We start from the raw sequence: 12483 nt of genomic DNA, 5'->3' as shown, positions 1-12483 counted from the left end.
ACAGATCCTACAGGGCAATGAGCATCACTTCCCTTCAGCTCCCCCCTGGATCTCCGGAAGAATTTTAAATTATTTAGACTTAATAATGTTCTACAGCAACTAGCTAGCCATCCCTTCTTTCCTAGTACTTTCTTGGAAAGAGTAGAGTGGGATTTCCTACACCTTCTTGCCCAAGTTCTGTTGCCAGTCAGAATGGAGGAGCAGGGTGAGACTGTCAACACAACTGCTGTCCTGGTAAGCAGAACTTCCTCCTGAGCATCTGTCCCTGCTCCTTTATTTTACCTCCTTTGTTTTGTGAGGGGAATATCATTTCCAACTAGTCTTGTCAGGTCTTCCTTGCACAAACTCTTGAGGTGCTGTTCCACTCCCTTTTAAAGGAGATAAACTGGCAGGATTGCATGGATGTGCACAGAATATATGCTCATCTTGTGTATGCAGAGAAGTGCACTTGCAGTGACTTCCTAACACACCAGCACTAAAAATAAATCACAGTGGAAAATGTCAGAAGATATTACTCATACCTATGTAGAGATCAATGCTCTGATGCTCCTTTCTCACCCCAGAGACATCCTGGTGTGAGATTAACACTCTTTAGCATGTGGTAAAGCTGTCCAAGCTTCATAGGCTCTAGCTCTAAGTTCTGTATCCTGTAGCTCCATTGAATCCTCACCAGGAGCAGGGATATTTGCCTATTTTTTTTCAGCTGTTGAAATCATGAAAGGTAGCAGCTCATTAAAGTACAAAGAGGCAAAGGTCATCACATGGCAGGATTTTTTGATTGACCATTGACTTACGCATTATTCACTGATTGAGGGCAAGCAGCAAAATGTCTTACAATAAATGCTTTAAAATTAAAATTAATGCCCTAAAATTATTTCCATTGGACAATGCATACATCTATCATTACTGTATAAACAGTACATTCAAGCACTGCAGACTACTCCCAGATCAGTTTTGTTGACCTTTAGTGTCCTGAACTTCACTCTTGAGAAAGAAGGAAGGAGGACTCCTGTGCAGCCACAATTCACTGTAATTCTGCAACGAAGATGTTGTCCTCATTGTTTCCTCAGCAGCTCAGATTTCCAGTGTTATCCATCTGCCAGTGTTCAGTGAGCACTGGCCATGCCCTCAGCCACAGGAGCTGCAGGGTGGGCAGGGCACTGGGGCAGAGCTCAAGAGTCACCACAGACACAGCAAATGCTTGAGACACAGCATGCCCTGGAAGGAGTCACTGAGATAGCTGCTGACAGTTTGCTCTGGGAGCAGCCCAGGTTAAAGTTGGCTGGGTTTACCTGCAGGGCTGTAAATCACACCTGTGCAGATACACAGAGCAAGGTTTGGAGTAAAGTATTCACCCAACATTTGGGGTAAAGTGCACAAGCACAGCCACAGCACAGGGGATTAGCAGGAGCATAATAGATGTGCAAAACTCATTTAAAGACTGGGGGTCTTGTAACCCACTTAGCTGTAAAGAGGTGTGAGCAGAAATGGATCTGTAGCAATGGAGCATCTCTCCTACAGAGACAGGCTGAGAGAGTTGGGTTGTTCAGCCTGGACAAGAGAAGGCTCCAGGGAGACCTTGGAGCACCTTGCAGTACCCCAGGGGAGGCTACAAGAAAAATGGAGAGGGACTTCTGCCAAGGGCATGTAGTATCTGGACAAGGGGGAATGGCTTCAAACCAATAAAGGTAGGTTTAAATCAGATTTACAGAAGAAATTCTTCCCTGTGAGGGTGGAGAGGCCCTGGCACAGGCTGCTCAGAAAAGCTGTGGCTGCCCCTGGATCCCTGGAAGTGTCCAAGGCCAAGGTGGACAAGGCTTACAACAACCTGGGATGGTGGAAGGTGTCCCTGCCCATGGCAGGAGCGGAATGAGTAGAGCTTTGAGGTTTCTTACAACCCAAATAATTCTGTGATCTTATCATATGATTCTTTGAAATGCTGTTTCTGACAACTGAGAATTCCCATGATCTGAAATTGCAAAACTGCCCTTCTGGGGCAAGAGTTATTGCAGTTGGGAAAAAAAAGGGCAGAGCAAAAACCTTACGTAAACTTAACATCTTAGTTAATGTGAGCAGAAGATCTCTTTTATTAGTTACTATTCAGCCATTCTATTCTCTCCTTTTCACATCATCCTTCAACTATGGATGTGAACTGACTCGACATAAATCCTCCAGATTTTTCAGAGGCATTAAGTATATAGTTACCACCCAAATACCACCCTTTAATATTGTTCCCACATTACAAAAGCTGATAAGTCATCTCTTTATTGCTGTAACTGTATTGCAACGCTATATCAACCGTCCCTGAACACACAGGACTGAGTGACAGATGTCTCCTGCACCCTGCAGGAAAAGCTGGGATTTTTCCAATGATGGTTTAGTCAGAAATTATCCTTTAGTGAGAATGAAAATCACTCAACTTTTACTTCAGTAAAAGCATGCTTTTCATATTGCTTTGGATTTGGATATAATGTGTTTCTTACATTGAGATCTTAATACGCAAATGAAGTAAACATAATAAAGTAGAATTGAGGTGCCTTCCTGGTCTCCGTGCTGTGCAGAGTGAGGAAATCCTCCCCTCCTTGTCCCAGCCGGTGGTGCTGCAGCAGCAGTCAAACCCTCCCGCCGCAATGCAAGGCTGTTTTCCAAAGCCTTTCGAAGCCCGCTGTGCCGGAGATGTTTGAATAAAATTCCAAGGGAGCAGCAGGGAGGCAGCAGGAGCCCCGTGGGGCAGGAGGGCTCCGTGCTCCCCACCCGAGCCGGCAGTGCCGCTCCTGGCTCGCAGCCCGGGCACTCCCTCGCCTCCTCCGTGTTTGCCTTGCGTAAGGTGGCCCTGGCGAGCCTATAAAGCCTCAGCCCGCGGGGTTCGTGCCAGTGGCACCATGGCAGCTGCGAGGGACACAGCGCTGCTGGCCTGGATCCTCCTCATCGGGGCCACGGCGCTGGTGGCGACAGGTAAACACCGGGGGTTCTGCCCTGTGCTCCTGGAGGGTGAGAGAGCACCGGCAGCTGCCTCTGGGGGCAGCCCCAGTGCCACCCGAGAGCTGGGCACCGAGCCTGGGCAGAGCTGGGCACCGAGCCTGGGCAGAGCTGGGAACAGACCCTGGGTAGAGCTGGGCACCGAGCCTGGGCAGAGCTGGGAACAAACCCTGGGCAGAGCTGGGCACCGACCCTGGGCAGAGCTGGGAGCAAACATTGAACTGTGATGGACACAAACCCTGGGCAGAGCTGGGCACAGACCCTGGGCAGAGCTGGGCACAGACCCTGGGCAGAGCTGGGAACAGACCCTGGGCAGAGCTGGGAACAAACCCTGGGTAGAGCTGGGCACAGATCCTGGGCAGAGCTCGGAACAGACCCTGGGTAGAGCTGGGCACCAACCCTAGGCTGAGATGGACACCAACCCTGGCACAGCCGGGCACAAACCCCAGGCAGAGCTGGGCACAGACCCTGGAAAGAGCTGGGAACAAACCCTGGGTAGAGCTGGGAACAAACCTTGAGCTGTGATGGACACAAACCCTGGGCAGAGCTGGGAACAGACCCTGGGCAGAGCTGGGAACAGACCCTGGGCAGAGCTGGGAACAAACCCTGGGCAGAGCTGGGAACAAACCCTGGGCAGAGCTGGGCACGCAGACTGAGCGGCAGTAGCAAAAAGTTCATTTCAGTTTTTTAGACCTCTTTCAGTCATTTGTCTTTACTGCCTTTCTTGCAAATAGCAAAATCAAATCCCTTTCCCAAAATCTTGCCTGCTGAGGCCAAGCAGCCACAGTACCACATCTGTATTTTGATATTAAGAACTTCCACATTGATCTTAAAATGAATCTTGCTTCAATGTTAACAGTATTTGTTTGTGCCAGACTGTTCTTAGGTATGTTAGAAGCTTTTTCTCTTAGCTGTACATACTATTGAGGATCTGGAATATATTTTGTCTCTTCATTGCCTTTTCTTAATGAGAGCAATCTATTGAACTTTTATCTAACAACCCTGAGCAAAACAGGATTAGGCTCTATATGCAAGCACTAATGTGTGTGTGGCAAGACAATAGATATGATATACCTGAGGGAGATCATACATACAGACCAATCAAAATGAAGGCTGAAATATTGTCAGCTATACTGACTTAATAAAGGCATAATAAAAGTGTGTTAGAACAAATTAGTAAATCTAAAATGTAAATTAGTCAATACTAGTAATTAGTAAAATAGATGAGTGACATAAAATAGCAAATTAGAATGGTGTACAGTTAAAACTGATTAGTTTGTTGAAGCTTTGTGCATAAAAATTACTTGTTCAAGTAAACTAAAGGTGTATATTTATGTAGCAAATCTGGCAATACTTTCTGGATAGATCAATTATGTGATTTTGTACTCTCATCCCACAGAACAAAAAGCAGAACAACCAGAAGCAGAGACCAAATATGGGAGAGTGCAAGGGTACCAATTCAAAGTAGACACAGCTGAGAAGAGTGTGAATGTCTTTTTGGGAGTTCCTTTTGCTAAGCCTCCGGTTGGATCACTGAGGTTTTCTGAACCCCAGCCACCTGAGCCATGGGAAGGAGTCAGAGATGCCACTTCCTACCCACCAATGTAAGGCAATGACAAAACCACTGCATTTTAATGATGTTATACTCCATGCAATCCCATGACACTGATCTACACACAGGGCAATGCACAAAGATCAATTCCTTGGTGCCATCTCATTGCACCTGCAGCTGTTACAGAGCATGCACTTCTAAAGACACCTTTCTTAGCTGCTCTCTTTACAAAAGCTGCACTTTCATGGGCATCAGTGATGGACTGAGATGGACCAGCACTTTACTGATAATGCTCTGCCTCAGCAGCACTTGGCCATCACTTACCAATGACTGTGAACCTTTGGAGCAGAGACAGAAAGAAGCTGAGGAAATGCTGGAATACAACATTAGGGGAAAATGCAGAGTCAAGTGCTTAAAAGGGCACATAAGAAATGCAGAGCAATTCTAATCTGCATTGTAAATGTCTCACTCCCATTGTCCTACTGCCCTTGTTTAGTGTCTCAAGCCTGACACCACTGCAATATAAAAACCTACTGGAGATGTAAAATAATTACCTTATATTTCCATTGAAGTAATTTATAGCCACATGTATTTGCAGATATATTTCTGTGATATTTTCAAACATGCAAAACTATATCTCCATGTCACTGTGTGGCTTTATTTTTACAACTCTCATTAATGACAGGTCATAGGAAGAATATACATTAAAAGCAGTAAAAAAAAATTATGTTTGCAGTTGCCACCAATCCAGAAATGGAGTAGAGATTGGTTTCTGGTCTTCACTTAGTTGTGGAAGTGCAAAAAAGCTTCTGTTCATAGCTTTGTGGTTTTAGTTATTTCTGTTGCTTGTTATTTTTTCATTAATTCAGGTGTCTACAGGATAAAGTACAAGGACAACACTTTTCGGACATGATTACCAATAGAAAAGAGAAAGTTCTTCTCCAAGTGTCTGAGGACTGCTTGTACCTAAATGTGTACACACCTGTTTCTGCAGGAAAACAGGAGAAGCTGCCTGTAAGCAAAATCCTTGTAACACCTTGAGCAAAGTTATCTGACAGCAAACCTACAGCCTGTGCCATTTGCAGACACACAGGGGCAGTTGTGGAGTGACGATCAACTTACACGCTTTGCCCCAGCAAATATCAGCTGAAATTTCAAAGACACAAAATCCTATTTTACAAGTAAAATTGTATTGTCATTTTAGCTAAGCAATGCTTGATTTCCTCTAAATAATCTGTCCAAAGTCACAGGACACTCACATAATGTAGGCATTTAACAAAACCAATGCCACTTTGTAGAGCTGCAGGCCCTAGACTAGAAAGATTTCTACCACCTGTGAAAAGTAATCTGAAAGAATCAGAAGTGAAATAACACAAAAGATTATATTTTGGGTTATATTTAGTTTTTATCACTGGGAGCTCACACCTGTGCTGGGTTGATCCTGTCCTTTTCTTTACAGGTCTTAGTATGGATCCATGGAGGTGGATTAGTTTTTGGAGCAGCTTCATCATATGATGGCTCAGCATTAGCAGCCTTTGACAACGTGGTGGTTGTAACAATTCAGTACAGATTAGGTATTGCTGGATATTTTAGGTAAGATGTTTTATCTCAGTTTTTCCTATGTGGTTTCCAAAATGATGTGTGCAAAGCCTTTGTGAAGTGCAGAAGACTTGCTTAGGCAAAGAAACATTCCTGAGTTGCATCTGCAAGGGTTGGGGACAATTTCCAGTCCCAAGGCAGCTTCCAGATCTGTTCTTGTGGGGTTGCTGCTCCAGTCTCAAGGCTTTCTGAGCCATTCATTTGTCAGTTGTGTAGAGCAGTTCTGCGTAGAGAATGGCAGATGCTTTTTCACACCACAGACTGTATTTTCCTTTGTCTTTTTCTTGCACTGAGCATTTAAATGAATCTCTTCTCTCCCTGCAGCACTGGGGATGAGCATGCCCGAGGTAACTGGGGGTATTTAGATCAAGTAGCAGCTCTTCGGTGGATTCAGGAAAATATTCAATATTTTGGAGGAGATCCAGGATCTGTCACTATCTTTGGAGAATCTGCAGGAGGAATCAGTGTTTCAGCTCTTGTAAGTTCACAGGAATATTGAATTTTAATTACTTAGGGGAAAAGAAACTCCTCCATCCATTTTCAGTATGTGCAGAAGTCAGTGAGAGAAAAGGGATGGTGTAACAGTGAGAAATCACCCAGGTCTTTGATTGAACAACAAGGCAACAATACAGCAAAACAATACAGATCCTGATAGATGAAAATGTTTCATTTTCATGTTCAAATGCTGTAGTTAACTCCCAAAATGTTATTGCTCATCTCCTGAATTAAATTCTGGAGCTTTTTTCAATGTAAAAACCCCCTGAAGCTGAATCTTGGGAGAAAAGTCCCTTAAGAGGAGTTCAGGACTGCTGCCCATTTTCTCTTTGCTTTGACAGCCATTTGTGCAAAGTGATTGAGGGGAATAGTCATGATAGCTGAACTAGACCTGAGGTTTGTGACCCAGTGGCTGTGCAAAATCTTTACATCAGCACTGAGCACGTTGGCTGTGATGCTCTCCTTCTCCAGTCCCTCACAGTCTGGTACAGATCACACAGTTGTACCAGGGCTCATTGCTACACGGGATAAAAATTCCTGTTTCCTCAGGCCAACAGTTCTTTCTTGCCCTTCTGCAGCACAGCCAGATTACCTTGGGCACATTCAATCCACACCTGGCTGGCAGTGTAGTGCCATGCAGTGCTGGAAGCAAAGTGCTGTGGGAGGGGAAAGGCAGCTGAACTCCTCCCTGAGTGCTGCCAAAGCACTTTGTGCAGCTGGACTATGGTCAGAGGCTACAGGATAACACTGACGACATGGCCTTTCAAAATGCTTCAAATGGCAATTGCTGATACTGAAATCCAGAGGTAGAGCACAGTGCTTGTCATGCTTGTTCTTGCTTTTCCACAGGTCTTGTCTCCCCTGGCCAAGGGCTTGTTCCACAAGGCCATTTCAGAGAGTGGTACTGTACTCCTGGGTTTGTTCACTGACCAGCCTAAGGAGGAAGCACAAGTGGGTATTTGTGGTCATTTTAATTACTTTTTCCAGATAGTTTTGCATATCTTCAACTACTCATTCCAAAATACAGAAATATATTTTTTTCTTGTGAAACAGTCCCCACAGTCATTAAAGGCAGTACTTCTGTGTGTAAATAGTACATGTTTAATGATGTGCTGCTTTCCAAATACCCAAATATCCACAAAGAAAAGAGAGAAGGCAAGGAAGAATCAAATGTAAAGGAATATTACAAGATGTAATGTCTTCAAGAAAAGGCCACCTATAATTTTTGTCTTGAAAATGGTATCAGATTCTGAATACTCTTCTCTCCCTCCTGTTTGATGCCTGTAGTTTGCAAATAAATGAGATCTTATTCAGTTGTTTAATTTGAGAACTAGTACTGCCTTCAATCCCCTTCTTTCTCTTCAACTACAAGAAACAATTTCCAGGAACCTGGATCCTGGGATATAAAAGAGACAGCTCTCTCTGATGACAGCTGCTACAGCTGAAAGCACGTCACCAAGAGTAGTAGAATGTTGCCCTGCAGATGGTTTATTCTCTAAGTCTTTTATATCACCCAGCCTTCTCAGCCTGGCATGTTATCTACCAGAATTCTCATCCTGGAACATTTCTGTATCAAAAGAATCTGGAGGCAGAGGTTCTGTCCTTCTGCCCAGCCCTTGGTGTCAAGGGTTGTGAGGGTTTCCAGTGCCCTCCCTCTGGAGCTGAGACATGCCAGCCTCCAGCAATCCTTGTGCAGGACCTTCGGCTCCTCTCGCTGGACTCGGTGTCTCACAGAGCCAGATATGGGAAATGTGTCCAAAACTGTTTGTTTTTACTGCTTACAGAAAATTGCTGCTGTCTCTGGCTGTGAAAAATCCAGTTCAGCTGCAATAGTTGAATGCTTGAGAGAAAAAACAGAAGAAGAGCTAGTACAGATAACACAAAAAATGGTAGGTGAAATGGTATTTCTTGCATTTAAATGATATTTCAGACCTTTCCATAACAGAGAATACTCTTGGTGTGATATTAGGAGAACTTGAAGTGAGTGTAAAATCTGACTTTCTTGACCTTTTCAGGACATGACAACACTGCAGGTGTGCAGCAACACCTCACCTGAAAACTGCAAACAGGTAACTGCCCTTGCACTCTGCATGCACTTGGAGCTACCTGTGGTTTGCTGTCCTGCTCTGCCAGGGCAGGGAAAAGAAAATGGCATGGATTATTCTAGAGAAACTGAAAATCAAATACTATATTATGTCCTATGTTAAATTCTTATCACGATAATGTGATATCACATCACAATATGTGCATTTGAAATTTCAATACAGAAGTTGGGTTTTCCCCCACTGTTCCACACATCCATTACAATATGGAACTAAGAAAATATGTAAGTTCAACATAGTGACTTTTGTTTCACAAAAAAACCCATCAAAAATACAATGTTAATCTTCACAGAATCTTCTGCCTAATGCAGAAAATATGTCAGAAAAATTTAAAATGGCTTGGATCCCATTACTTCTTGTATTTTCATTTGGCTTCACTTTGGAACTGAAGTAAAAATCTGAACTCTTTTTAGAAGAAAAATTAATGTATTAATGAAGTTTTCCCTTTTTTCCCCCCTTATTGTTTAGGATTTCTTTTGCATCAGTGCATGTGTGGATGGTGTATTTTTTCCAAAGAGTCCCAGGGAATTACTATCGGAAAATTCAATCAGTGCAGTCCCATACATAATAGGAGTAAATAACTGTGAATATGGATGGGTAATCCCAATGGTAAGGGACTTTTAACGTTGTTTTTTAAACATCACATTGTAAATACCAGATTTTTTTATAAGTACGATTCTCTGTATCACACAGCTGCTGAAATATCCTCCTTTTGTGGATGGTCTGGATAAAGATGTTGCACATCAAATTTTACAGAGCAACTTAGTATTAATCACTAAGGTAAGAGACCATTTTCAGAATAACCCAGTCCTGCTGCTTCTCTGGTCTGGCTCTGTTTGTATCCTCAGAAGGACACATTTGACTCTAAAATGTCGTTCTGCTGGACAGCTCCCTGCCATGGGGCACAAATGGGCAGAGATGTGCTGCATTCCTGTCACCTCTAGTGACTAAAAATACTCTCTAAATATCCAAACTAAATGCCCCTCTTCTTATAAAAGGAGTTCTGGGGGAATCCAGCAGTGATTCAGGTACCTAAACACAGGTCTCTTGGGACATTTTACATACCCCCAGGTTATCCATGACATGCAGAGTACCAGCAGGTATGACAGGAGATGTATGGGACACAACCTCCTGAGGCAGTAGCTGGGCACTAGAAAGGAAAAGCCAAAAGGTTTGGGGAGCACTGACACCTACGTTCAGCTTTCCTGAGGTTTTGTTTCCCTGTAATTTACAAACCTCTTGGCTTCATGGTTCCTTTGTGCTCTCCTGAAACTACAGTATAGAAAAGTACAGATTAAAAGGTAAGAATTAAGGACTCTATAAACAGGATAAGTACTTGCAAGGCTTCATTCAGTGACACTAACATCCACCGTGAACCAAGAAATGCAGAGCCCAGGCTTGTTCTGAAAGGGAGAAATTATGGTCATCTACAACAGTCAATGGATTTTATGAAATCCAGCAGGATTTCTTTGCTCTTATCAGGGTGGTTTCCACACAAGGGAGAGCAATCAGCATCCCTGACTGCTCTTTATCTAAACATGTTTGATCCTTAGATCTTGCATCCCTCTTTTCCCCAAGAACACCTGTACCCATAGCTGTGTAACTCCAATCCTGAGCTCTGAGCCACACTCTGACACAGCTGAGGATTTTCTCTGAAAGGTGATGTTTGGGGTTTAGCCAGAGCCATGCAGATCCACATTCCTTTACTGCTGTTACTCCTTATAATATTCATCATCATTATAAGTACTTTTACTGTGATTTCAGGGTGTCACATCTGAAGTTGTTGACAGAGTGTACAAGGAGTACATAGGGGATGCAGCAAGCCCTGCTCAGGTGCGAGATGGCCTGCTGGATGCAATTGGAGATGTCTTCTTTGTCATCTCAGCCGTGGAAGTGGCCAGACACCACAGAGGTAACTCAGCAGCTTTAGAAGAACTGTAGAATTCTGTCCTGGGAGTGGTGGGGACAGCATGCAGCACTCCTCCCTATCCAGAGAACTGCTGGAGTTTTCATTTAACCCAAAGAGCTTGTAATGAAACTTTATCTTCTTTGGAGCAGGTATTTTCAGCTCTCAAACTAACACTCTTCTGTACCCTCTAGATGCTGGACACCCAGTCTACTTTTATGAATTCCAGCATCGAGCAAGCTCACTGGAAGGTGTTGTACCAGAGTTTGTAAAAGCAGATCATGGAGCTGAGATTGCTTTTGTCTTTGGAAAGCCATTCTTAGCTGGTGATGTATCCATGCTTACTCCATATTCCTTTTAGAACCTCAGTATTACTCATCTTACTTACTGTAGAGCTTTAGAATAGAATTTCTCTCTTAGAAGCACTGTAATGAGCATAAACACTTTCCATCTTCAGTAGGAGATACTTTCCATTAAATCATTCATCTGCAGTCCTCTCCCAGAAAAAAAACTCCCATAGCCCAGGGCAACAAGTGGAAGTGACTACAGTCTGTTGGAATTGATAGAGCTGCTACTAATTATTTAGTTCCTAATGTGGCCCTTTCATCTCTCCCTTTGCAGGAGGTGCTACAAAGGAAGAAAATAAACTCAGCAGAAATGTTATGAGATACTGGACCAACTTTGCTAAAAATGGGTGAGAATCACAATGCTAATTACAGCTGAAGTTTTGCCTGTGGTGCCTGGAACACACTTACTTGCCTGAAGCAGTACTTATATGGTGGTTCCTAGAAATCTGGCAGAATTTAAGATAAATATTGAAGCAATTTCACTTTTTAATGGTCTTTTAAATGAACCTGCAGACACAAAGAGAAAAAAAATCTAAGAGCTGTTACTCCATCTGCAATGGAGTTTTAGAGCTAAAAGGAATGGCAACTATTACACTTTGGCTGTTCCACTGATGAGCATTTCCATAAAAAACTGTCCAACCATTCAGGTACCAGAATCACATGATCTGGGCTCATGTTGGTTTTCTGAAATGCTCTGAACCTGAGCAGTCAGAGAGCAATGGATTGGCAAATGAAGAGCTAACTTCTCATTCTATTCTTTCCAGAAATCCAAATGGAGAGGGCTTGGTCCATTGGCCTCAGTATGGCCTGGAGGAAAGATACCTGGAAATAGACCTGGAGCAAAAGGCAGCAGAGAAATTGAAAGAACACAAAGTGGAGTTTTGGGCACAACTCATGAAAGAAATACAGACTGAAAGGAGACATCACACAGATTTATAGGAGCTGTGGAGGGTACAGTTTGCATTCAAAACCCAAAGAAAAGTGAAACAAAATGAGTTTATCAGGATGCAGAGTAATAATCACCTTCTAGCTGACTGTTATGTGATCTGTTTCCTGATCAGTGAAAGGAGAGAAACAAGGGGAATTTAGAATGTTTTTTTAATTAAAAATCACTATTTAATGAAGAAGCAGAAAAAAACCCCACAATCTTTCAGGCTCAAACAGACCATGGTACCTACTCAATGCATATCAAAACTGAATAATGAGGTGGAAATGGACAAATGAATTGAAATCTGTAAGAAATTATCTATACAGAAGATGCCATAAGAGTCAGACTATCTGACAAGCTTATTTCCCTCTTCTTTCACAAGAATATGGTCAGTTGTCCTTCCTACAGCCTCTTTCTGCTTTCATTAACAGGAAATAGCTTGTAGGGAGCAGAACATCCATCAAACTACATCTGGGAGATGGGCTGGACATCTCACAAACGTGGACAGAAAGTTTATACTTGTTTCATTGGTTTGTGAGTTCTTATAAATAAATGTTGCTTTTGATTTTTTGGAA

At 43.1% G+C, this 12483-nt stretch overlaps 1 protein-coding gene across 2 annotated transcripts; it reads left to right on the top strand.

Annotated features, from left to right (window-relative positions):
• Window positions 1-2867: 2867 nt before the first annotated feature.
• On the top strand, window positions 2868-12483 carry LOC146432416 (fatty acyl-CoA hydrolase precursor, medium chain-like). Of its 2 annotated transcripts, XM_085072045.1 has the most exons (14): window positions 2868-2955; window positions 4379-4583; window positions 5401-5545; window positions 5991-6124; window positions 6455-6608; window positions 7475-7576; window positions 8410-8514; window positions 8641-8694; window positions 9196-9336; window positions 9421-9507; window positions 10492-10639; window positions 10828-10959; window positions 11255-11327; window positions 11745-12483. In XM_085072045.1, the coding sequence occupies exons 1-14, from the start codon at window positions 2883-2885 to the stop codon at window positions 11917-11919; spliced, it is 1728 nt and encodes a 575-aa protein (XP_084928171.1). In that variant the 5' UTR covers window positions 2868-2882; the 3' UTR covers window positions 11920-12483. The 2 variants fall into 2 exon arrangements, with proteins under 2 accessions (XP_084928171.1, XP_084928172.1); XM_085072046.1 differs by lacking the exon at window positions 8641-8694.

Source organism: Lichenostomus cassidix, chromosome 11 (genome assembly GCF_008360975.1).
Source record: "Lichenostomus cassidix isolate B80296 chromosome 11, HeHo_3.0, whole genome shotgun sequence".
NCBI lineage: Eukaryota > Metazoa > Chordata > Aves > Passeriformes > Meliphagidae > Lichenostomus > Lichenostomus cassidix.
This window is presented reverse-complemented; position numbering and strand designations above follow the sequence as displayed.